We start from the raw sequence: 23,563 nt of genomic DNA, 5'->3' as shown, positions 1-23,563 counted from the left end.
TCAATCACTCTCTCTCTCTCACGGTGAATACCACTGACATTCCTGCACAGCCTGCCAATGGAAGATAGATCTGAATTATGAATATTTTTTAGACCTGTTGCATAACCATTTAACTAAGCCCAATATTCTGATCACCATAATATGCATAATCCTTCATATTTATCATTTATTTTTAAGATGCTGTGCAGGTGTCTGTCTTGTCTGAAGGTGTGTGTGTGTGCAGTGGTGGAAAAAGTTCCCAATTCTCATATTTGAGTAAAAGTAAAGATAAGTTAATAGAAAATGACTCGAGTAAAAGTGAAAGTCACCAATGTACAATACTACTTGAGTAAAAGTCTAAAATTATTTGGTTTTAAATATACTTAAGTATCAAAAGTAAATGTAATTGATAAAATGTACTTAAGTATCAAAAGTAAAAGTATAAACCATTTAAAATTCCAGCACGATTTTCTTGTTTTTAAAATTTACAGATAGCCGGGGCACACTCCAACAATCAGACATAATTTACAAAGAAAGCATTTGTGTTTAGTGAATCCGCCAGATCAGGTAGTAGGGATGACCAGGGATGTTCTCTTGATAAGTGTGAAATGGACCATTTTCCTGTCCTGCTAACCATTCGAAATGTAACAAGTACTTTTGGGTGTCAGCAAAAATGTATGGAGTAAAAAGTACATTATTTTATTTCGGAATGTAGTGAAGTAACAATAATCAAAAATAAAAATAGTAAAGTACAGATACCAAAAAAACTACTTAAGTAGAACTTTAAAGTATTTTACTTAAATAAGGATCGGCCCCTTTTCAATTTCCACCTAAAATGACCCAAATCGAACTGCCTGTAGCTCAGGCCCTGAAGCAAGGATATGCATTTTCTTGGTACCATTTCAAAGGAAACACTTTGAAGTTTGTGGAAATGTGAAAGGAATGTAGGAGAATATAACACATTAGATCTGGTAAAAGATAAAACAAAGAAAAAAACAACAGTTCTTTTGTATTTTTTTAGTACCATCATCTTTGAAATGCAAGAGAAAGGCCATAATGTTTTATTCCAGCCCAGGTGCAATTTAGATATTGGCCAATAGATGACAGCAGTCTATGTGCAAAGTTTTAGTCTGATCCAATGAACCATTGCATTTCTGTTCAAAATGTTGTATCAAGACTGCCCAAATGTGCCTAATTTGTTTATTAATAACTTTTCATGTTCAAAACTGTGTAATCTCCTCAATCAACAGCATGGTATTATTTCACTGTAATAGCTACTGTAAATTGGACAGTGCAGTTAGATTAACCAGAATTTAAGCTTTCTGCCAATATCAGATATGTCTATGTCCTGGGAAATGTTCTTGTTACTTACAACCTCATGCTGATCGCATTGGCCTACGTTAGCTCAACCCCCGCAGGGGACCAGCCTATCCTGAAAGAAGTTTTACTTTACACCACTCTTCGTGCGTGTGCGCGTATGTGTATGTGCAAGCGCAAGCGCATTTGTCCTCCCACACTCGGCCCCGGCGGTGCGCGCTCCCGCGATCTCGGCTGAGAAACTCCGCTGTGAAGTGTGGTCATGTGACCGGCTCGCAAAACACAGCCAGACGGTTTCAGGAGACCAAATGCCAGCTTCATTGAAAAAGCTCCGTTATCGAGAATAGAGACAGGAGGGACAGACGTTTCCAGTGTGCAGACACACACATAACAATACACAGAAAGCTCTGGGGAACTCGGGGAAAAGAACATTTTCACAGCCTCAAGAACTTCGGTGGGAGAAAGCAGAAAGAAGACAAATCGTTTCAAATATAAATCAAGGGCAGTGGACACGCGGGAGTTGATTATTCATTCCGATAACTTGTGGAATTATAAGGGTAACAAAAATAAGAAAAAAACTACCTCTCCGCCATTTCATATTTGTATTAAATTGTTCCTTTTCTTTTTAATTTGATTTTATCACCTGTCCTCGGAAGAGCTGACAGCCAGACGGTGTAGTAGAATTGCAGTGCAGTGCGTAAAGAAACTGAACGCAGCACCAGGAGACGGAACAGCTCACTGCGTTTACCAACAAGAGACAGTGAGGAGGAGTGAGAAAGACTGATTTTTTTTTTGTATTCTTGTGTTTTTATATCATATTTATTCATTTATAGCCTACGCGAACATATTTATTTTTGTTCCATTGTCGGTTCAGTTTGGGTCCGATTTTTTTTCTTCTTCTTCATTTTTTGGAATATGGTTGGGGAAATGGAATCGAAGGAGAAACCGAAGCCCACCCCAGACTATCTCATGCAGCTCATGAATGATAAGAAACTGATGAGCAGCCTACCCAACTTCTGCGGGATTTTTAACCACCTCGAACGGCTGCTTGATGAAGGTAAACTTGGGATCAGTGTGTGTGAATAGACAAGCACCCTAAATTGAGGTTTACACATGTGGTAGGGTGTATGCGCATGGACCGAGTTTCTCATAGTGAAAGCGCAATCTCCCTTCCTTTTTTTTTTTTTTACATAGGACGGCGTTGGGAGTATTTGTTGCTTTCTGTGGACTGGAATCACGAGCCATACATTTTACAGAGGCGTGAATGTGTTGACATCATTGGAAACATACTTATATCAATGCAGACACAACAGTAGGCTAGTTTACAGTTCTGAATTGTTGCAAATGCCCTGGTTTGCATTCGTTTTACTCAAGCCCCATAACCTTGAGGCGTTTCACTTGAAGAGTACACCGGTACTTTTAATACTTTATGTTGACATTAAAAAAAGTGGATTAAACAGGTGAAACCGTATAGCCTACCTAAATATAAACACATATTAAAATCTGATTACTGATTCACATATTCTCCAGAGAGTTATTCTAGAGTTAACCTAAACTGGATATAGCATTTGGACTCAAATTCAAGTTAATAAGTCATTAATGCATGAGGTGGCAGAAAAAAATGACATCTGTTTACATTTGGAAAATAGTTTTTGAAGGAATGTTTCAATGCCTATCTGATATGGTACTTTGTCCCTAGACAGCTAATATTTGAAGCAATTGCACGGTTATCCTCACAGCACAATGAAGTGAAACCGTTCTCACTCAGTGCATCCTAACCGTCTTTGGCGCATGTTATTAGGCCAAAGTATATTTTGGTGTTTTCTGTACTTCTGTGTCGACAATCATCATCATGGAGTGTATATTCTAGAATCTAGATGATATAGACAATAATGTGTGGGAGTTAGAGTACTAGAGAGACTGTTGGGGAATTTGGTGGATTAGGCGCCAGGGGTGCTGGCTCCCACTTGGGTTTAGCCTTCATTTTCTTCTATCTTCCATCTCTTTGGGTAGCCAGCCTCTTTCCCCTCGATATTCTGCTGCTACGTTTCACCATTTCAATGATTTAGGCTTACTAGACTCGTTTATAGACATCAAACTTTTGAATGGACTCATTAGAGTGAGGTTTTATTGGAAAGCGGGGAGCCTTTTGAGATTAGGATCGGGTTTTATCCTTTTCAGTTCATCTCCAGAGCATGTAATGCCGTTCACTGTGGTAACCGCCTTGCGTTTGCCTCCATAGGCTATATACCGGTCATTTCAGAAATGTTTTGGTGAATTCGGAGTACGGTTTCTTTACAGTGTGCATGTAAAGAGAATTTGCTTATTTCGTTTCTTTAGGTTATTCTATTACCCGATTGGTTGGGGGAAAAGTGTCATGTTATCACATGGACATTTTTAAGAACACGTAATGAAGAACTTCTAGCTGCCCATATCAAATCAACGGGTGCGCAAAACAAGTGCTTTCTGTAGATTTTGCTGCCTGGCATATTCATTCGGTCAGTGTAGGCCGATATGCTGCAGCTGATTTGGGGCTAAGGCCGGGACGGGAGAAGCAACACACCAAATGTAGCCAAAGTTAAATAGAAGTCTGTGCATATTATTGTCAATCTGCCATGTCATATGTTCATAAATCTTCATCCTTACCATTAGATTATCAGCTCAGACGAGAGACCCACGGCCCCCACCCACGTTCTTGCGGGGGTCTAACCTGTCTGAATGTGCCGGTTAATCACAGACGCACTCTCTCACGAGTTTTTGCTTTTCGCGTTGGTCTTGGTCTGAGGCATCAGTGCTCGATGGAGCTGCAAGGCTGTGCTGGTGTGAGTGAGGGGTGGGTCGAGGGATGCTGGATTTGGGTGGTGCTGGAACACAGCTGTGTGTGAAGCAAGACGATCCCTTTGCACAGCACTCCCACTCATCTGGAAAGCCTTGCGTATTTATTCCACACCAAGTCACAGGACAGACTAGAAAAAGGAACATAACGTGAATACATTCCCATAGACCATACATATGTGGGATCTTCATTTGAGCCAGTTTGCTACAGCATGAAAATACTCCTGGAGTGACAGGACATTTATTATAACGAATGGACGTTTTTTTTGTAGGAGTTGATATGTTTGTCATTTGGGCAAATCAAGTCAGACATTTTAAAGTGGAAATTACACCCTTTAGAAGCCTTGTGAAACCTTGAATACACGACACATTCGCATTTCCCGCAATGCATAAAAACCATCATTTGTGTGAGTTGCTGTCTGTTTGTGTCTTCCTGTTAGTCTGTTCTGTATGTGACTGATAAGGTAGGTGTGTTTGAGTGCTGTGCTGTGACGTGCAGACAGACAGAGAGATGTCTAAGGACATATGCCTTCTGATCAGAGGGAGGATGAGGACACTGGTTTCACTTCCTCTATCGAACTCAGTCCTGACTTCCAATAATAACCACAGACGACACGTAGTTAAATATAGTGGAATCAGCCCCTGCCCGTTTCCCTTAGCTCTTTATGTGTGTGTGTGTTTTATCTGATCAATAGACATTGCAGATAGCTATCCTTCAAATCAGTAATTGATTTAGCCTATATGCCACGTGCATCCACTGCACGTGGACTGGATTAGTAAGGGACATTACAGTGTTGCAGTAATAGACTGGGTTTGATTCTGTTTGCGTGATCTGACTACACGTCTGTGTCTGGGTGTCGGGTGTTGTACAACATACAATCTGATTCTTAACAGGTTGGGCGAATTCACATATACAATATCCTCATTGCGCTAGTCTGCAGCTGTGCTTTTCTGTTGCCAGTATCACCCGGGCGACGCTAAACCACTGGCTTCTGCAGACGTCAGCGCTATTCCGCCTTCTAAAGTCGGGGCTGGCGTGTAAAATATCGTCTGCAGCTTGGGCTCGGCCTCCACATTGATCATACGTGAAGCTCCAGGTCGGTGTTTTCTTCTCCCCTCCGTTGTGACCTGCTGTAGTGTGCGGTGAAGAATGAAACTAGATACATGAGTATGGGGATGGAGGGCTATATCTCAACCCACATAGGACACGCTTTATAGGAGATAGTTGTCTGATAACCCCAGTCCACCTGTGTGTATCGGCTGCGAGTGACAAGTGATAATAGAGGAAGTCTGTGTGGGGAAGGGAGTGTGTGTGTGCGTGCTTGTGTGTGCACGTGTGTGTGTGCTTACATATGTGTGTATAATCTGTCGCCTTTAACAGCCTCCGGTTATGATTTTCTATACTGAATAAAAATATAGAGTTACAGTTCATATAAGGTAACCAGTCAATTGAAATTAATTCATTAGGCCCTAATCTATGGATTTCACATGACCGGGCAGGGGTGCAGCCATGGGTGGGCATTGGAAGGGCATAGGCCCACCCAGTTGGCAGCCAGTCCCACCCACTGGGGAGCCAGAACCTGCCAATCAGAGTGAGTTTTTCCCCACAAAGGGGCTTTATTACAGACAGAAATACTCCTCAGCAGCACCCCCCCCATGGTCTGTGGTTGTGAGGCCTTGTTGGACGTACTGCCAAATTCTCTAAAATGACATTGGAGGCGGCTTATGGTAGCTAAATTAACATTAAATTCTCTGGCAACAGCTCTGGTGGACATTCCTGCAGTCAGCATGCCAATTACACGCTCCCTCAAAACTTGAGACATCTGTGGTGTTGTGATGTGTGACAAAACGGCACATTTTAAAGTGGCCTTTTATTGTCCCCAGCACAAGGTGCACATGTGTAATGATAATGCTGTTTAATCAGCTTCTTGATATGCCACACCTGTCAGTAGAATGGATTATCTTGGTAAAGGAGAAATGCTCACTGACAGGGATATAAACAAATTTGTGCACACAGTTCTGGGATTTTTTTATTTCAGCTCATGAAACATGGGACCAACACTTTACATGTTGCGATTATATATTTTTTCAGTGTAATTTAGGTCTCACACATGTCATAATCAAAGCTATTCAGCGGGAATTCGCAATTAGTTGGTGTTTTTCTCCAGTGACGTTCAAGTGCAAATGCCTGCTTGTGAGTCACGGTTTTAGAATGCTGATGAGGAATCTCTGCAATTCAATTTCACTCCATGAGCTCACTCTGGGTTCGGGATTCACAATGTCGTCTGTGTCAGTGTGACTGACTGGGTTTGAATCCGGGTAATCTCCGTGCCACAACACTATGTTAGCCCTCTGAGCTATAGCCTAGGCATTAGCTCGGGGAACACAGCAAGGTAACACTCATCACCGTACTACCTCCATCATTAATCCTACTAGACAGGCGTGTCCTAGGCGGGCGATCACGTCCGTTTCAGTGACGGTACTACCGAACCGTGTCCTGATGTTCATGGTCAGAACTTATCAGTGACCATATGACTGAGGTAAAAAGTTGTCCCGGTTGGTACTGTTCGGGTGTGTGTGTGTGTGTGTGTGTGTGTGATGAGTCCCCTCATCTGAGCACTGAGCCCTGAGCTGTCACCTGTGAGGGATGTGCCTGTGCAGTGGCCCGGGGCAGACGACGTGGCTGAGTACTGAATGCACAAACCCAGGCCGTTGTTAGTGCAGATGAATGCTCTCAATGGACAGTCAATGCAGCCAGCCATGCAGGGCTGCTCCGCTCGGTAACAAGGGTGATGAATTGAATCACTGCTGGAGGTACTGAGGTACTCGAGTATGTTTGTCCCAGCCCCTGAAAGTCCAATACACACTCAAATGGATGGGAGGAGAGGAGTGTTGCAGAGATACAGACGTGAGAGAGCACAGTAAGGTCAAGGCACTGATGATGAAGTACTTTTTTGGTGTGTGTGTGTGTGTGTGTATGTGTGTGTGTTCGCCCCCCACTGGGTACTGCTACTGTATTTGTCATTTAACCAAATGTATTTGCACACATTAACTGTATATAAAGTGTGTGAAAGCCAGCGATGTAAAGTACTTAAGTAAAAATACTTGAATGTACTATTTAAGTCATTTTTGGGTGGTATATGTACTTTCCTTTACTATTTATATTTTGGACGACTTTTAATTCCCTACATTACTAAAGAAAATAATGTACTTTTAACCTTTTTTCTGACACCCAAAAGTACTCGTTACATTTCGAATGCCTAGCAGGACAGGAAAATGATCAAATTCATTCACTTATCAAGAGAACGTCCCTGGTCATCCCTACATCCTCTGATCTGGCAGACTCATTTGTAAATGATGTCTGAGTGTTGGAGTGTGCCCCTGGCTATCCATCATTTTTTACAATTTGTATTATTGTGCCATCTGGTTTGCTTCATATAAAGAATATTAAAATGATTTCTACTTTTATTTAATACCAAATACTTTCAGACTTTTACTCAATAATATTTTACTAGTTGACTTTCACTTTTACTTGAGACGATTTCTATTATAAGTATATTAAGTTATCTTTACTTTTGCTCAAGTATGACAATTGGGTACTTTTTCCACCACTGGTGAAAACTAATTTATCCTCATTGAGTTAGTAGCTAAGTGTTATTGTCTTTTCTATTGGTACAGACCACTAGCACCCTGGGAAATCACATTGAAGAGTGAACATGCTTTTACTAGAGTGACAGTTAACAAGAAACAACCCACTTGGCACAGACGTCAATTCAATGTCTATTCCATGTTGGTCCAATGTCATTTCGTTGAATTTACGTGGACACAACATTGATTCAACCAGTGTGTGTCCGGTGGGAAGTTGACTTCCCCTGGATAGTTAGTGTTTTACTAGCCAGACAAGAAGAAGACTAACAGAGTTCATCAAATGCACTCAGAGTCTCAGACAGACAGAAGCAGGCTGATGTCAGCGAATGGTAATCACACACAGAGGGACGATTCCAAGGTCTCCTTTTCGCCATTAAAAGTTGTGGAAGGATGCAGTTTGATCTCAGGGCACTCTCTATATCTCTCCATAGTTGTAGCTCTCTGTGTCTGCCTCTGCTTAACTGTCTCTCACTCTCTTTCACTCTTCTATGTCTCTCTGTCTGTCTGCCTGCCTGTCTGCCTGTCTGCCTGCCTGCCTGTCTGTCTGTCTGTCTGTCTGTTTGTCTGTCTGTCTGCCTGTCTGTCTGTCTGCCTGCCAACCTGCTGGCCTGCGCGCCTGCCTGCCTGCCTGCCTGCCTGCCTGCCTGTCTGTCTGTCTGTCTGTCTGTCTGTCTGTCTGTCTGTCTGTCTGTCTGTCTGTCTGTCTGTCTGTCTGCCTGCCTGCCTGCCTGCCTGCCTGCCTGCCTGCCTGCCTGCCTGCCTGCCTGCCTGCCTGCCTGCCTGCCTGCCTGCCTGTCTGTCTGTCTGTCTGACCTCTCTCTCGCACTCTCTCGCGCTCTCTCTTGCTCGCTCGCTCTCGTTCTCTCTCTAGCATCAAGGAGTCCCAGAGAGACAAGAGAATCCTTCCAGCTCCTCTCACAATTAGACAAAGTGGTCCTATTCATCACGTAATTGGAGTAATTCGTTATTTCAGAAGTGAAGTTGGGTGTGGGGGCGGGGTCAAAGTGAATTTATTCAGAATTATCTTGGATCCCATCCCTGTGTTGTGGAGTAATGATCCCGTCACTTACGGCACTGCAGCATTAGGATGGATGGGGATAAGTTCCCTTAGGGATAAGTATGGTGAAGATGATGGGGAATTTTGGCCTGGTTAGTTGATATGGTGCGTTGTTGTCTATGCAGCAGCAAAACCTGTGATATCCCTTGTATGTGTTTAAAAAGCACATCTTACCCTCTGTACTGAGTCTGTAGGTATCAACAGGTTAGAATGGCGGCTAGAGTGCCTCAGCCCGAGTGCTGTGGCAGATAGACTATCAACTTTATTTAAACAAACCTCATGCAATGGTAGATCTTAGCTTTGGCGGTAGCGTTCTAGGCTCAGGGGTGTGTATTTTCACCGCAGGAATGAGCCGGCGGTGGCACGAAAAGGCTGGGTTTTGATGAAGAAACAAGTTGTGGGTGTGTCAAGACTTGGCCCCTTACTGGCCAATCAGAACACGCTCCGTGGCTATGTGGTTGCTTCAAGTTGTGTGTTTACAGTCTTTTATCCTATTTGCGTTCTCATCAACTTGAACGTTAGTCCGTTATAGCCTAGTTCGCTCCATATTTGCTAAATATGTTGAACATGTTTATAGTCCACATTGTTGTAAATGCATTGTTTCAATATGGAAATGCGTTGTTAAACATAGGCTATAGCATTAATACTGATATAGGGGCTAGGCCTAGTGTAAATTACAGTCTGGACATGGACATGCCAAACGTAATCAATAAGCAAGATTAAATTCACTAGGCTATTGATGAATCAAATTGAATAAAATGTTATTTGTCACATGCGCTGAATACAACAGGTATTCTGTGAAATGCTTACTTACAAGTCCTTAACCAACAATGCAGTTTTAAGAAAATACAGTTAAGAAAATATAAACTAAAGTAAAAAAATTGAAATGTTAAATAAGTAACACATTAAAATAACAATATTGAGGCTATATACAGGGGGTCCGGTACCGAGTCAATGTGCAGGGATACAGATTAGTCGAGGTAACTTGTACATGTAGGTAGGGGTAAAGTGACTATGCATAGATAATAAACAGCAAGTAGCAGCAGTGTAAAAACAATGTAAATAGTCCAGGTGGCCATTTGATTAATTGTTCAGCAGTCTTATGGCTTGGGGGTAGAAGCTGTTAAGGAGCCTTTTGGACCTAGACTTGGCGCTCCAGTACTGTTTGCCGTGCGGTAGCAGAGAGAACAGTCTATGCCTTGGATGACTGGAGTCTTTGACTGGACTCTTTGACAATATTTTGGGCCTTCGTCTGACACCGCCTGATATAGAGGTCCTGGAGGCAGGAAGCTTGGCCACAGTGATGTACTGGGCCGTACGCACTACCCTCTGTAGTGCCTTACGGTCAGATGCCGAGCAGTTGCCATACCAGGCGGGAATGCAACTGGTCAGGATGCTCTCGATGGTGCAGCTGTATAACTTTTTGAGGATCTGGGGACTCATGCCAAATGTTTTCAGTGTCCTGAGGGGGATAAGGTGTTGTCACGCCCTCTTCACAACTGTCTTGGTGTGTTTCTACCATGATAGTTTGTTGGTGATGTGGACACCAAGGAACATGAAGCTCTCGACCCGCTCCACAGCAGCCCCGTCGATAAGGCCCAAAAAGAACGTTTCATTCTAATCAAATCATAATAAAAACTATACATCAGCTTTTTTTAAGTAGGCTATGTCTAAATACAGTTACAGGCACCATAATTGCTCCCCGTCGGCGTATAATACAGAGAAGGCAACTTGGACTATGTAGAGTTTTACACACATCCAAACCTTTCACAGGAGCTGGATAAAGATCCAATATAAAGAGAAAGGGGGCATGTCCACTCACCGTTATACACCTCGCATATGTCATGTTTTATAAACATCATGGAACCATCTGACAGGTCATATTTGCACTTCTCCAGAAATGGCAGTTGAAATGTAAATCACAATAAGTTCAAGCTGCGTACGTTCTCACCATAAACCCGCGGACGGTGAATCTTTTTTCAATCAAATTAAACAACAAACAATCAATCTGATTTTTAAACCAACGACACTATTTCTAAATAGGATCGGGTCAGAAGCATGATGTCATAAATCGCACCTCTCGTTCCATGAGCATAACACTTAGTCCTAAGGGCTCTTCGGCAGGAGGCATGGATGCTTGTCCTATCCACTGAATAGAGTTCATTAAATATTATAAACTGGGTGGTTCAAGCCCTGAATGCTGATTGGCTGACCGTATACCACGGGTATGACAAAACATTTCTTTTGACTGCTCTAATTACGTTGGTAACCAGTTTATAATAGCACCTCGGATGTTTGTGGTATATGGCCAATATACCACAGCTAAGGGCTGTGTCCAGACACCCCCTTGGGCCTTATTGCTTAAGTATACACTAACCCTACAATAAGCTTAGTTATAAAAAAAACATGTAGCCAATCTAGTTTTTTTTTTATTGGCTTCAACTTGGAAATATTCGTCTACACACATTGCATTCACACTTCGAAAATGTATGTTCATGCCATGGACAATTGGACCTTGCCCAAGCGCTATAATTAGATTAGCCTACCATCACCTGATATGGCCTATTAGGGACTTTGCCACGTAAAAGGTAAACAAACAAAAGAGCTAGGCTACAAGCGGATTCAGCACCAAGGACAGAGATTGGAATTCCCGCAGTTTGACAGTTCGGTCCAACTGATGAAAGTGGAAGGTGTAATCTATCAACAAAATAATGGATCAAGGAGAACCAATAAACAGTCTTGTAATAACTGGATGTTCCTAAACAGACTTCCACATGGATCTAATTAGTCCAAACCTTTCACAGAAGCTGCACGGACCAAACATTGTCCAATATAAAGAAAAAACTGGAATGTCAGTTGACTGTTTTGCTGCTCGTGATATTTGAATGAAACATTGGTCATATGTTACCGATTAGGTTACTGATTAGGCTGCTGTGTGCCTCTGCTGGCTAAATCGATTCCGTAACCGATTGCGTTACCGCTAAGATCAGCTTCTGGTGAGTCTTAACTATCACCAGTAACGCTGCCTGTCATTGGCACGTTGGTGCACCTTTTTAAGGACGCACCTCAAATATTTCCACACCCTCCCACCTCAGCGCAAGCGAGCTGATATAAGACAGGTAAATTACAAAGCGCTTGCTTTCACAAGACCAAATTGCATAAGACCGCGCGTTTGACACTTAGCGCCGCCTTAACAAAGTCACATTTTCCAGCCCGAAAATAGAGCCCTATGTATGTTAATGTGATGTATGGTAATGCAGGATAACTATGTATGTTAGCAGTGTATAATAACGGCTCGTCATAGACGCTCCGTCACGTGAAGCGATAGAGGCTTTCCTCTCATCCCTTTAATATGATCCTTCTCTTCTGTCTGAGGCCAACTGAAGAGGGCTGACATTCAAAAGGAAAAGAGCTAAGAGGTTCTCTCCCTCACCCCGCCAACCCCCACTCCAACCCCCATTGCCCCCCTTAGCACCTTGGACTGAGATGTATCCACAACAGCCAAAGGTCACAGGGTCAACGTGCTATTAGCTTAGTCAAGAGAGTAAACAGTCAACCTCACGAGACAATCAATCACGTTTTTTTTATTCACTCTATTCTTTAGAGTCCACCACGGCGGCTCTATTAGCCATGCTCTCTATTATTCCGTATCATTTCTCGGCGCTTCCTGCGATAGCACCATTACGAGTGAATACATCAGTGTCTACTTCTATAATGCATTCACATTTCTCATTTTAAAAGCACTCTCTGTAATTGAAACCCTTTTCCGCCACAGAACGCTGAGTACGTAAGTCATTGGCAGGGTTACAGTATTACGGCTGTGTGTGTGTGGGGGGGGGGGGGGGGGGGGGGCTGAGGGGTAGGCATGAAAAAGAGCATGTGAAGAGAATGGATAAAACCTATTGATTGAGACATGAAAAAGCTCAAATGCCCAGGCAATGAGTGACCTAATTTTTATCAATAGGTTTTGCTCTCACATCGTTTATCATCCTCTTGCTGCTTCTGCTTCCCCTCAGATGTATTGAAGCCATTCTATTAATTATTCTCAAGGAAATCACATCTCAGGGCAGTGGTATTCACATTTTTTCAGTGGGGACCCCATTTTTTCTGCCAGAATTTCAAGGGACCCCATTTAACAACCTAACCTTCAATTCATTCATCAAAATGAAACCAATAAAATACATTATCTCAATAAAGTTGTATTTTTCAAATGATATTTTGCAAAAACCCATAAAATAATCTGTACTCTTCATTTTTTGTTCCTAAAAAATAAATATACATACAGTTGAAGTCAGAAGTTTACATGCACTTAGGTTGGAGTCATTAAAACTCATTTTTCAACCACTCCACAAATTTCTTGTTAACAAACTATAGTTTTGGCAAGTCGGTTAGGACATCTACTTTGTGCTTGACATAAGTAATTTTTCCAACAATTGTTTATAGACAGATTATTTCACTTATAATTCACTGTATTACAATTCCAGTGGGTCAGAAGTTTACATACACTAAGTTGACTGTGCCTTTAAACAGCTTGGAAAATTCCAGAAAATTATGTCATGGCTTTAAAAGCTTCTGATAGGCTAATTGACATCATTTGAGTCAATTGGAGGTGTACCTGTGGATGTATTTCAAGGCCTACCTGCAAACTCAGTGCCTCTTTGCTTGACATCATGGGAAAATCAAAAGAAATCAGCCAAGACCTCAGAAAAAAATTGTAGACCTCCACAGGTCTGGTTCATCCTTGCGAGCAATTTCCAAATGCCTGAAGGTACCACGTTCATCTGTACAAATGATAGTACGCAAGTATAAACACCATGGGACCATGCAGCCGTCATACCGCTCAGGAAGGAGACGCGTTCTGTCTCCTAGAGATGAACGTACTTTGGTGCGAAAAGTGCAAATCAATCCCAGAACGACAACAAACGACCTTGTGAAGATGCTGGAGGAAACAGGTACAAAAGTATCTATATCCACAGTAAAACGAGTCCTATATCGACATAACCTGAAAGGCCGCTGAGCAAGGAAGAAGCCATTGCCCCAAAACCGCCATAAAAAAGCCAGACTACGGTTTGCAACTGCACATGGGGACAAAAACCGTACTTTTTGGAGAAATGTCCTCTGGTCTGATGAACCAAAAATAGAACTGTTTGTCCATAATGACGTTCGTTATGTTTGGAGGAAAAAGGGGGAGGCTTGCAAGCCGAAGCACACCATCCCAACCGTGAAGCACGGGGGTGGCAGCATCATGTTGTGGGGGTGCTTTGCTGCAGGAGGGGCTGGTGCACTTCACAAAATAGATGACATTATGGGGGAGGAACATAATGTGGATATATTGAAGCAACATCTCAAGACATCAGTCAGGAAGTTAAAGCTTGGTTGCAAATGGGTCTTCCAAATGGACAATGACCCCAAGCATGCTTCCAAAGTTGTGTCAAAATGGCTTAAGGACAACAAAGTCAAGGTATTGGAGTGGCCATCACAAAGCCCTGACCTCAATCCTATAGAAAATGTGTGGGCAGAACTGAAAAAGCGTGTGCGAGCAAGGAGGCCTACAAACCTGACTCAGTTACACCAGCTCTGTCAGGAGGAATGGGCCAAAATTCACCCAAATTTCTTGTTAACAAACTATAGTTTTGGCAAGTCGGTTAGGACATCTACTTTGTGCTTGACACAAGTAATTTTTCCAACAATTGTTTACAGACAGATGATTTCAGTTATAATTCACTGTATTACAATTCCAATGGGTCAGAAGTTGGTGGAATGCTACCCGAAACGTTTGACCCAAGTTAAACAATTTAAAGGCAACACTACCAAATATTAATTCAGTGTATGTAAACTTCAGTCCCACTGGGAATGTGATGAAAGAATATAAAGCTGGAATAAATAATTCTCTACTATTATTCTGACACTTCACATTGATAAAATAAAGTGGTGATCCTAACTGACCCAAGACAGGGCATTTTTACTAGGATTAAATGTCAGGAATTGTGAAAAACTGATATTAAATGTATTTGGGTAAGGTGTATGTAAACTTCCACTATATATACAGTTGAAATCCTCAGTACCCTGTCCCCCACAACTTCAAATACCGCTGTCCAAGAGGTTTAAGGTTGACATCTTAATCTGTGAGTCATATGCAATTGCTCTTTTTTTATAATTTTATTTAACTAGGCAAGTCAGTTAAGAACAAATTCTTATTTACAACGACGGCCTAGGAACAGCGGGTTAACTGCCTTGTTCAAGGGCAGAACGACAGATTTGTAACTTGTCAGCTCGGGGATTTGAACTTGCAACCTTTCAGTTACTAGCCCAACGCTCTAACCACCCAGCCGCCCCACTCTTGTGTGCCCTCTGGGTCTGCTTTAGCCAAATTAGGGCTCTTTTTCTCTAATCACAGCACATATGTTGGATTGGACCACCTGTTTAGATACTGCAATGTTAATTACCCTACTGTAATTAATTAAAAAAGCTAACAAAGAACAGCGCTGCAGTGAAAGCTGTTAGTGTCCTGTACAACTGTGAATGCTTCAAACCTTCAAGAGGGCAGGTCTGCTATGTCAGTCTCTCTGACCACAGGCTATTTTCCTTCCACTTCTCAATACAAAGTTAACGCTTCAACACTTTCTGGGATTGTTGTTTGCTTGCGTAACCTAAACGATTGATGTGTTTTCCCTCTGTCAGCGGCTCCAAGTTCAAGGTGTAGTAGGAGATACCTTTTATAATAGGATCTAACCTCTTTCTGAGGTGATTTTCAAATGTTCTGGGCTGAGGTGATTTTCAAATGTTCTGGGCCGGTGCCCAAGCCTCGCCCTAAAGGACATTCAAAGGTATTCACCTAATGAACCATCTTTTCGACCCCCCCTGGTTTAATGCTGATAAAGAGAATCGGGACCCGGCTGTGAAAAATGAGCAATCCTTGACCTCAATTATCCCGGCTCACTAACGGCTCAAAGGAAAGATGGAGTATTCTCCACTCCTCTTTTGAAGGTGGATTATAAATGTTTTATGTTTCAGCTGCGAGATGTCAGATTAGTTGAAATACTGTAGGTCTATCTTTAGTTGAAATATAGGCCTATCTTTAGTTGAAATATAGGCCTATCTTTAGTTGAAATATTGAGGTTGAGACGTGTGAATGATGTCTTTGGATTCTTTAAGATGAGTTATCATACTGCTCCCAACGTGGGATTTCTGTGCTCCAAAATGTTATTCGTCCTGATGTGCTACACTAAAACATTTTATTTTGGCTCTGAAACATTTTTGGGGGGGGTTTTGCTTTCTGAGGGCTGAAAATGTTTGTCGATCATTTTCGGAGCTGCAATCCTCCATCTGACCTCCCTTGCCCTGAACATGTGACATCTGCAGCCACTAGTTCACAAGCATTAAACCATTAACTCTTTAACCGCATGTCTTGTGACAGCACAACCCAATTATGTCAGCCCGAACCAAAGCATGCAGAGCAGCACAGGAATGTTTCATCAGTATTCTGCTGTTCATCCACAAATGAAATCACTGAGTGCAGTTTGTATGTCATGTATTGTCTTAGCTGTGTTTCAGTGTATTTTAGTCTATCAGTCTCTCCTTGTCTCATTGTGTTTCACAGTGTCCTTGCTAAATGTGACCAAGGGTCAGCATAACTGCCTACTAATGTTTGCCCAGTCAATACAGCCATTGTTGTACATTTACCAAATTCGGCATGTTCAGTATCTCAGTCTCACATTTGCTCAGTGTCTATTTGGGTGCCTCACATTTGCTCAGTGTCTCTGTGACTCACATTAGCTCAGTATCTGTGTCTCTTAAGTGTCTCACATTAGCTCAGTGTTTATCCATGTCTCATATCATCACATTGTCTCACTCTATCGCAGCGTCTCTCATTGTCTCACGTTGTCTCACTCTAGTTCAGTGTCTCTCATTGTCTCACGTTGTCTCACGCTAGTTCAGTGTCTCTCATTGTCTCACGTTGTCTCACGCTAGTTCAGTGTCTCTCATTGTCTCACGTTGTCTCACGCTAGTTCAATGTCTCTCATTGTCTCACGTTGTCTCACGCTAGTTCAGTGTCTCTCATTCTCTCACGTTGTCTCACTCTAGTTCAGTGTCTCTCATTGTCTCACGTTGTCTCACGCTAGTTCAGTGTCTCTCATTGTCTCACGTTGTCTCACGCTAGTTCAGTGTCTCTCATTGTCTCACGTTGTCTCACGCTAGTTCAGTGTCTCTCATTGTCTCACGTTGTCTCACGCTAGTTCAGTGTCTCTCATTCTCTCACGTTGTCTCACTCTAGCTCAGTGTCTCTCATTGTCTCACGTTGTCTCACTCTAGCTCAGTGTCTCTCTGCTGCCTGTCTTCCCTCCAGTTTGTCCTTGCCCAGGTCTGTTGAGAGGTGCTAGTGAGCCGATCAGGCCTCGCGGCCATCAGGCCAGCCCCCGGGGCATGTGGCGTCCATGTCACTGTGACGCTGTGACCATATGCTGGCCTCCCTGCTCAGCCCAGCGCCATCCTTACTCCTGGCCCATTTTGAGCCATCACCACTGAGATTCATCATTTCCTTTGTGTCAGCACCTCCTGAGGCAGCAGCTGCTCAAAAGCAGCTCCGCACACTCACGGTATAGCCATGCACATACACGCGTACAAACACATTTAATACCGCCCTGTACATACGCACAGCACATGAGGCTGCTGAGAGGAGGACAGGCTCGTAGTAATGTCCAGGGCGGAGCAAATGGAATGGCATCAAACACGTGGAAACCATGTGTTTGATGTATTTGATACCGTTCCATTGGTTCCGCTCCAGCCATTACCACGAGCCCGTCCTCCCCGGTGAAGGAGCCACCAACCTCCTGTGACGTACAGCATATACCGGTCCACAAGCTGACATGGAGTGATTGGCTGAGCTCCTGCCCTAACCACAGTACAGCGTATGACGAAAGGTACAGTCTTGCTCTTTTACTGTATATAGTGCAGAAATCACTGCATTGCGCGAGCACGCGCGCATGTATGTGTGTGTGTGTGTGGTCTTGTTCTTCCATCCTCGTCGGGAACTGAAATCCCCAAAAGTCCCCACAAGGATAGGAAAAAAAGTATCCCTCATAGGGACATTTCCCACGTCCCCACGAGGACAAAGGCTATTTTAAACGTATGGACAAGGTTTAGGGTTACCAGTTAACATTGTTTCCATTTGTTTGATGTGTTTGAGACCGTTGCATTGATTCCATTCCAGCCAGTACAATGAGCCCGTCCTCCTATAGCTGCTCCCACCAGCCTCCTCTGGTGCATACATGCTCTCTCTCTCTCTCTCTCCGAGTATTGCTATTGCTGTCTTTGTCTGTGTGTGTACCTGTCTATGTATGTGTGTGTGTATATATCTGCCTGTGTGTTGCTGTGTGTGTTGCTGTGTGTGGGTACAGTCGCTGCTGTCTGTGATTAGGTAGCACGGTGGATAATGAGGACTGTCAGCCCTGTCTTCCTGATCAGGCGGCCATCTGCACCAGCGTACAGTGGTTTTCGAAAATCAAATCAAATCAAATTTTATTAGTCACATGCGCCGAATACAACAGGTGTAGACCTTACAGTGAAATGCTTACTTACAAGCCCCTAACCGACACTGCAGTTTAAAAAAATACGGATAAGAATAAGAGATAAAAGTAATAAGTAATTAAAGAGCAGCCGTAAAAAAGAACAATGTATACAGGGGGGTGCCGGTACAGAGTCAATGTGCGGGTACACCGGTTAGTTGAGGTAGTATGTACATGTAGGTAGAGTTATTAAAGTGACTATGCATAGATGACAACAGAGAGTAGCAGTGGTGTAGAGAGGGGGTGTGAATAGTCTGGGTAGCCATTTGACTAGATGTTCAGGAGTCTTATGATTTGGGGGTAGAAGCTGTTTAGAAGCGTGTTGGACCTAGACTTGGCTCCGGTATCGCTTGCCATGCGGTAGCAGAGAGAACAGTCTATGACTAGGGTGGCTGGAGTCTTTGACAATTTTCAGGGCCTTCCTCTGACCCCGCCTGGTATAGAGGTCCTGGATGGCAGGAAGCTTGGCCCCAGTGATGTACTGGGCCGTTCGCATTACCCTCTGCAGTCGGAGGCCGCAGTTGTCATACCAGGCAGTGATGCAACCAGTCAGGATGCTCTCGATGGTGCAGCTGTAGAACCTTTTGAGGATCTGAGGACCTATGCCAAATCTTTTAAAGTCTCCTGAGGGGGAATAGGTTTTGTCGTGCCCGCTTCACGACTGTCATGGTGTGCTTGGACCATGTTAGTTTGTTGGTATGTGGACACAAAGGAACTTGAAGCTCTTAACCTGTTCCACTGCAGCCCCGTCGATGAGAATGGGGGCGTGCTCAGTCCTCCTTTTTCTGTAGTCCACAATCATCTCCTTTGTCTTGATCACGTTGAAGGAGAGTTTGTTGTCCTTGTACCACATGGTCAGGTCTCTGACCTCCCTATAGGCTGTCTCGTTGTTGTCGGTGATCAGGCCTACCACTGTTGTGTCATCGGCAAATGTAATGATGGTGTAGGAGTTGTGCCTGGCCGTGCAGTTATGCGTGAACAGGGAGTACAGGACAGGACTGAGCACCCTGAGGTGCCCCTGTGTTGAGGATCAGCGTGGCGGATGTGTTGTTACCTACCCTTACCACCTGGGGGCGGCCCGTCAGGAAGTCCAGGATCCAGTTGCAGAGGGAGGTGTTTAGTCCCAGGGTCCTTAGCTTATTGATGAGCTTTGAGGGCACTATGGTGTTGAACGCTAAGCTGTAGTCAATGAATAGTATTCTCACATAGGTGTTCCTTTTGTCCAGGTGGGAAAGGGCAGTGTGGAGTGCAATAGAGACTGCATCATCTGTGGATCTGTTGGGGCAGTATGCAAATTGGAGTGGGTCTAGGGTTTCTGGGATGACGGTGTTGATGTGAGCCATGACCAGCCTTTCAAAGCACTTCATGGCTACAGACGTGAGTGCTACGGTCGGTAGTCATTTAGGCAGGTTACCTTAGTGTTCTTGGGCACAGGGACTATGGTGGTCTGCTTAAAACATGTTGGTATTACAGACTCGGACAGGGAGAGATTGAACATTTCAGTGAAGACACTTGCTAGTTGATCAGCGCAAGCTTGCAGTATACGTCCTGGTAATCTGTCTGGCCCTGTGGCCTTGTAAATGTTGATCTGTCTCAAGGTCTTACTCACATCGGCTGCGGTACAGTTGGTGCTCTCATGCGTGTTTCAGTGTTATTTGCCTCGAAGCGAGCATAGAAGTCGTTTTGCTCGTCCGGTAGGCTTGCGTCACTGGGCAGCCCTCGGCTGTGCTTCCCTTTGTAGTCTGTAATGGTTTGCACGCCCTGCCACATCCGACGAGCGTCAGAGCTGGTGTAGTATGACTCGATCTTTGTCCTGTATTGACGCTTTGCCTATTTGATGGTTCGTCGGAGGGCATAGCAGAATTTCTTATAAGCTTCCATATTAGAGTCCCGATCCTTGGAGTGGCAGCTCTAGCCTTTAGCTCAGTGCGGATGCTGCCTGTAATCCATGGTTTCTGGCTGGGGTATGTACGTATGGTCACTGTGGGGACGACGTCATCGATGCACTTATTGATGAAGCCAATGACAGATGTGGTGTACGCCTCAATGCCATTGGAGGAATCCCAGAACATATTCCAGTCTGAGCTATCAAAACAGTCCTGTAGCTTAGCATCTGCTTCATCTGACCACTTTTTTATTGATCGAGTCACTGGTGCTTCCTGCTTTAATTTTTGTTTGTAAGCAGGAATCAGGAGGATAGAATTATGGTCAGATATGCCAAATGGAGGGCGAGGGAGAGCTTTGTATGCTTCTCTGTGTGTGGAGTATAGGTGGTCCAGAGTTATTTTCCCTCTGGTTGCACATTTAACATGCTGGTAGAAATTTGGTAAAACTGATGTAAGTTTCCCTGCATTAAAGTCCCCGGCTACTAGGAGAGCCACCTCTGGGTGAGGGTTTTCTTATCCTCTGCCTCGGGCTCGTCAGAGTCGTGAAAGAAGAAAAAGGATTCTGCTAGTCCGTGGTGAGTAATCGCAGTCCTGATGTCTAGAAGTTATTTTCGGTCATAAGAGAAGGTAGCAGCAAAATTATGTACAAAAATTGTAAAAAAAGAAGTTACAAACAAACGCAAATAAACAAACACGTAAAGCATCTCCCTTCAGCTTCGGCGCCATTTTGGCTAAAATACTCAACTGGCTCTGCTGCTAGGCTCTGCTACTAGGCTCTGCTGCTAGGATCTGCTGCTAGGCTCTGCTGCTAGGCTCTGCTACTAGGCTCTGCTGCTAGGCTATGCTACTAGGCTATGCTAGCTCCACCACACTAAGCTAATTGACTAGGGGGCTGTGTCATTGGGGGTCTGTGCCAGAGCAGGCAGTGCAGGGTGCGCATCCCCCCTCCCCCTCCTCCTTCCTCCTCCTTCTCTTCTTCGTGACAGAGAGAATCCCTGCTCATTTTTGTCAGAGCGAGAGGTTTCAGGAGACTTTCTTTAGGGCACAGCTGGTTTGTGCCCACCGGGCCCCTGAGTCAATAATGGCAGTGGGATATGAGCTGCGGCCTGCCGGCTGGGCATCTAAATATGGCACCTTGTCCCCCAATGACACAGCCCCCTAGTCATCTGAAGACCGTCATCTGAAGGGTGCTTGCTGGTCCCATATTATCTGACCTTTGAACTGGTCTTCCTAGTTCCTCTCCATGTATTCTCTAGAGAGAATCCACAGCCATTAGGGGTCTAAACTAGAGCAGTATATATTTTCATAGAGGAGAATGAGGCAACTGGACCGTACACAGAGATGTATCTCCCTATTTGCCCCCCAAAATGGAATCATCACAAATTACCGGAGCTGAAGTCCATCTTGTGATGGATTGATTTAGCTGGGATCAGGGCTCTGTATTCGTAGGTGGACCCAAAGCAGGTACACTGTAGAGAGAGGGAGGGGGCGAAGGATGATAATTATTATTCTGAAGAAAGCACAGGTCCAGATGGCGTCTCTGTTTGAGCGCTCACCCTCATCCTCCCGTCCTGACTGAACCGTCGCTCTCAATGTGGTCGCCACTCACAGAGCCCCGTAATTACAAACACAGGAGGGTGTCAGGACAATACTCTCTCTCTATCTCTCTCTGTCTCTCTCTCTGTCTGTCTCTCTCTCTCTCTCTCGCACTCTCTGTCTCTCTCTCTCGCTGTCTCTCTCTGTCTCTGTTTCTCTGTCTCTCTCTGTCTCTCTGTCTCTCTGTCTCTCTGTCTCTCTGTCTCTCTCTGTCTCTGTTTCTCTGTCTCTCTCTGTCTCTCTGTCTCTCTCTCTGTCTGTCTGTCTGTCTCACTGTCTCTCTGTCTCTCTCTGTCTCTGTTTCTCTGTCTCTCTCTGTCTCTCTCTCTGTCTGTCTGTCTGTCTCACTCTCTCTCTCTGTCTCTCTCTCGCACTCTCTGTCTCTCTCTGTCTCTGTCTCTCTCTGTCTCTCTCTGTCTCTCTCTCTGTCTCTGTCTCTTTGTCTCACGTGCTCATGCTCTCATTTTTTTCTCTCTATCTCGGTCTCTCGCTCGCTTTCATTCTCTAACTTATTGTAATTTCTGTCTGCATGTCTCGATCTTCCTCTCTGGTGTGTGTGCTGCCCTTACCATAAAGGAAGGTGACATCATATCATGTCAGTCTGGTGAAGAACGCGGCCTGCTTAGGGCACCAGCTGATCACAGCCCCACACACACACGCGCGGACACACGCACCCCCACACACACCCACACTCGCACACACACACTGCATCTGATACACTGATCTCACCCACATAAAAAAATACTACAGTTTACTATAGAATACTACAGTACTTACTATGGAATTCTGTAATAAACTGTAGAATACTATACTACACAATGTAGTGTCCCTCAATCATGTGTATTTCTTACTACAGAATGTTGTAGAATACTACAGTAAATACTACAGTAATGTCTGCAAAAACACTTTTTTTTACTATTGTAAATACTACAGTATTTAATTCGCATATACCCTGCCCATTCCCCTCCCCCGCATCCCAAGTGAGAAACCTACATATGGTATAGACCATATAGTGTTCCATACAGGTTATAGAAAAGAGCAGATGCTCTGAGCTCTCCGTTCAGACCCCAGTCCTACCTACTTACAGGTTCTGGAAAACATGGTCTTTTAGTATTTCTCCAGTAGGTTTCCTGAAGTAGAAAGCCTCCACATCTATGTCAAAGATAATAAAACAAAAACACTATAGTAAATACTACAGTAAAGTCAGCAAAAAAAACACTACAGCGAATACTACAGTATATACATACAGTAATACTACAGTATTTAGACCATAGTATAATATTGTATTTTTTTTTTTATATGGGCACATTCTGGGGATCAGCTGAGAAGCCCCAACTCACCAGCTGCTTTTTCAGTAATAGGATCAATCTTATGGTACAATTGTCACATCTCCTCCAGGCTGTTAATTGAGCAGAGACCAGTTGCTCGTGATCTTTACTTCGATTTTAACCGCAACCCTGTTTCATTCTGATTATTGAATGAGCAACTAACTGTAAGGTTTTGATGCGGTGCGATGGTTAAGGGTTTGTGGATGCAAGCTTGTGTCCGCGAGGGTCATTTGCTCTCAGGCTAGGCTAATAGCGGGCGACGTTCAGGAAAGCAGAGGCTCGTTGCCGCGGATACGTGCGGCAGATTGTGTTCAATCGTAGGTCGAATGAATCTGTGTGTGTTGAATCTCT

The 23,563-nt window shown here is 43.9% G+C and overlaps 1 protein-coding gene across 3 annotated transcripts in view; it reads left to right on the top strand.

Annotated features, from left to right (window-relative positions):
- The first annotated feature begins 1,545 nt into the window (after positions 1-1,545).
- Positions 1,546-23,563, top strand: part of qkib (QKI, KH domain containing, RNA binding b) — a 92,201-nt gene continuing 70,183 nt past the window's right edge. For all 3 annotated transcript variants that reach the window (XM_029753052.1, XM_029753051.1, XM_029753050.1), the window contains exon 1: positions 1,546-2,353. In XM_029753052.1, coding sequence (XP_029608912.1) covers positions 2,212-2,353 — 142 coding nt within the window. In that variant the 5' untranslated portion in view covers positions 1,546-2,211. The remainder of the gene's footprint in view (positions 2,354-23,563) is intronic.

This window comes from Salmo trutta, chromosome 5 (assembly GCF_901001165.1).
Source record: "Salmo trutta chromosome 5, fSalTru1.1, whole genome shotgun sequence".
Lineage (NCBI taxonomy): Eukaryota > Metazoa > Chordata > Actinopteri > Salmoniformes > Salmonidae > Salmo > Salmo trutta.
Note: the sequence above shows the minus strand (reverse complement) of the source record. Positions and strands in the feature narration are given on the sequence as shown.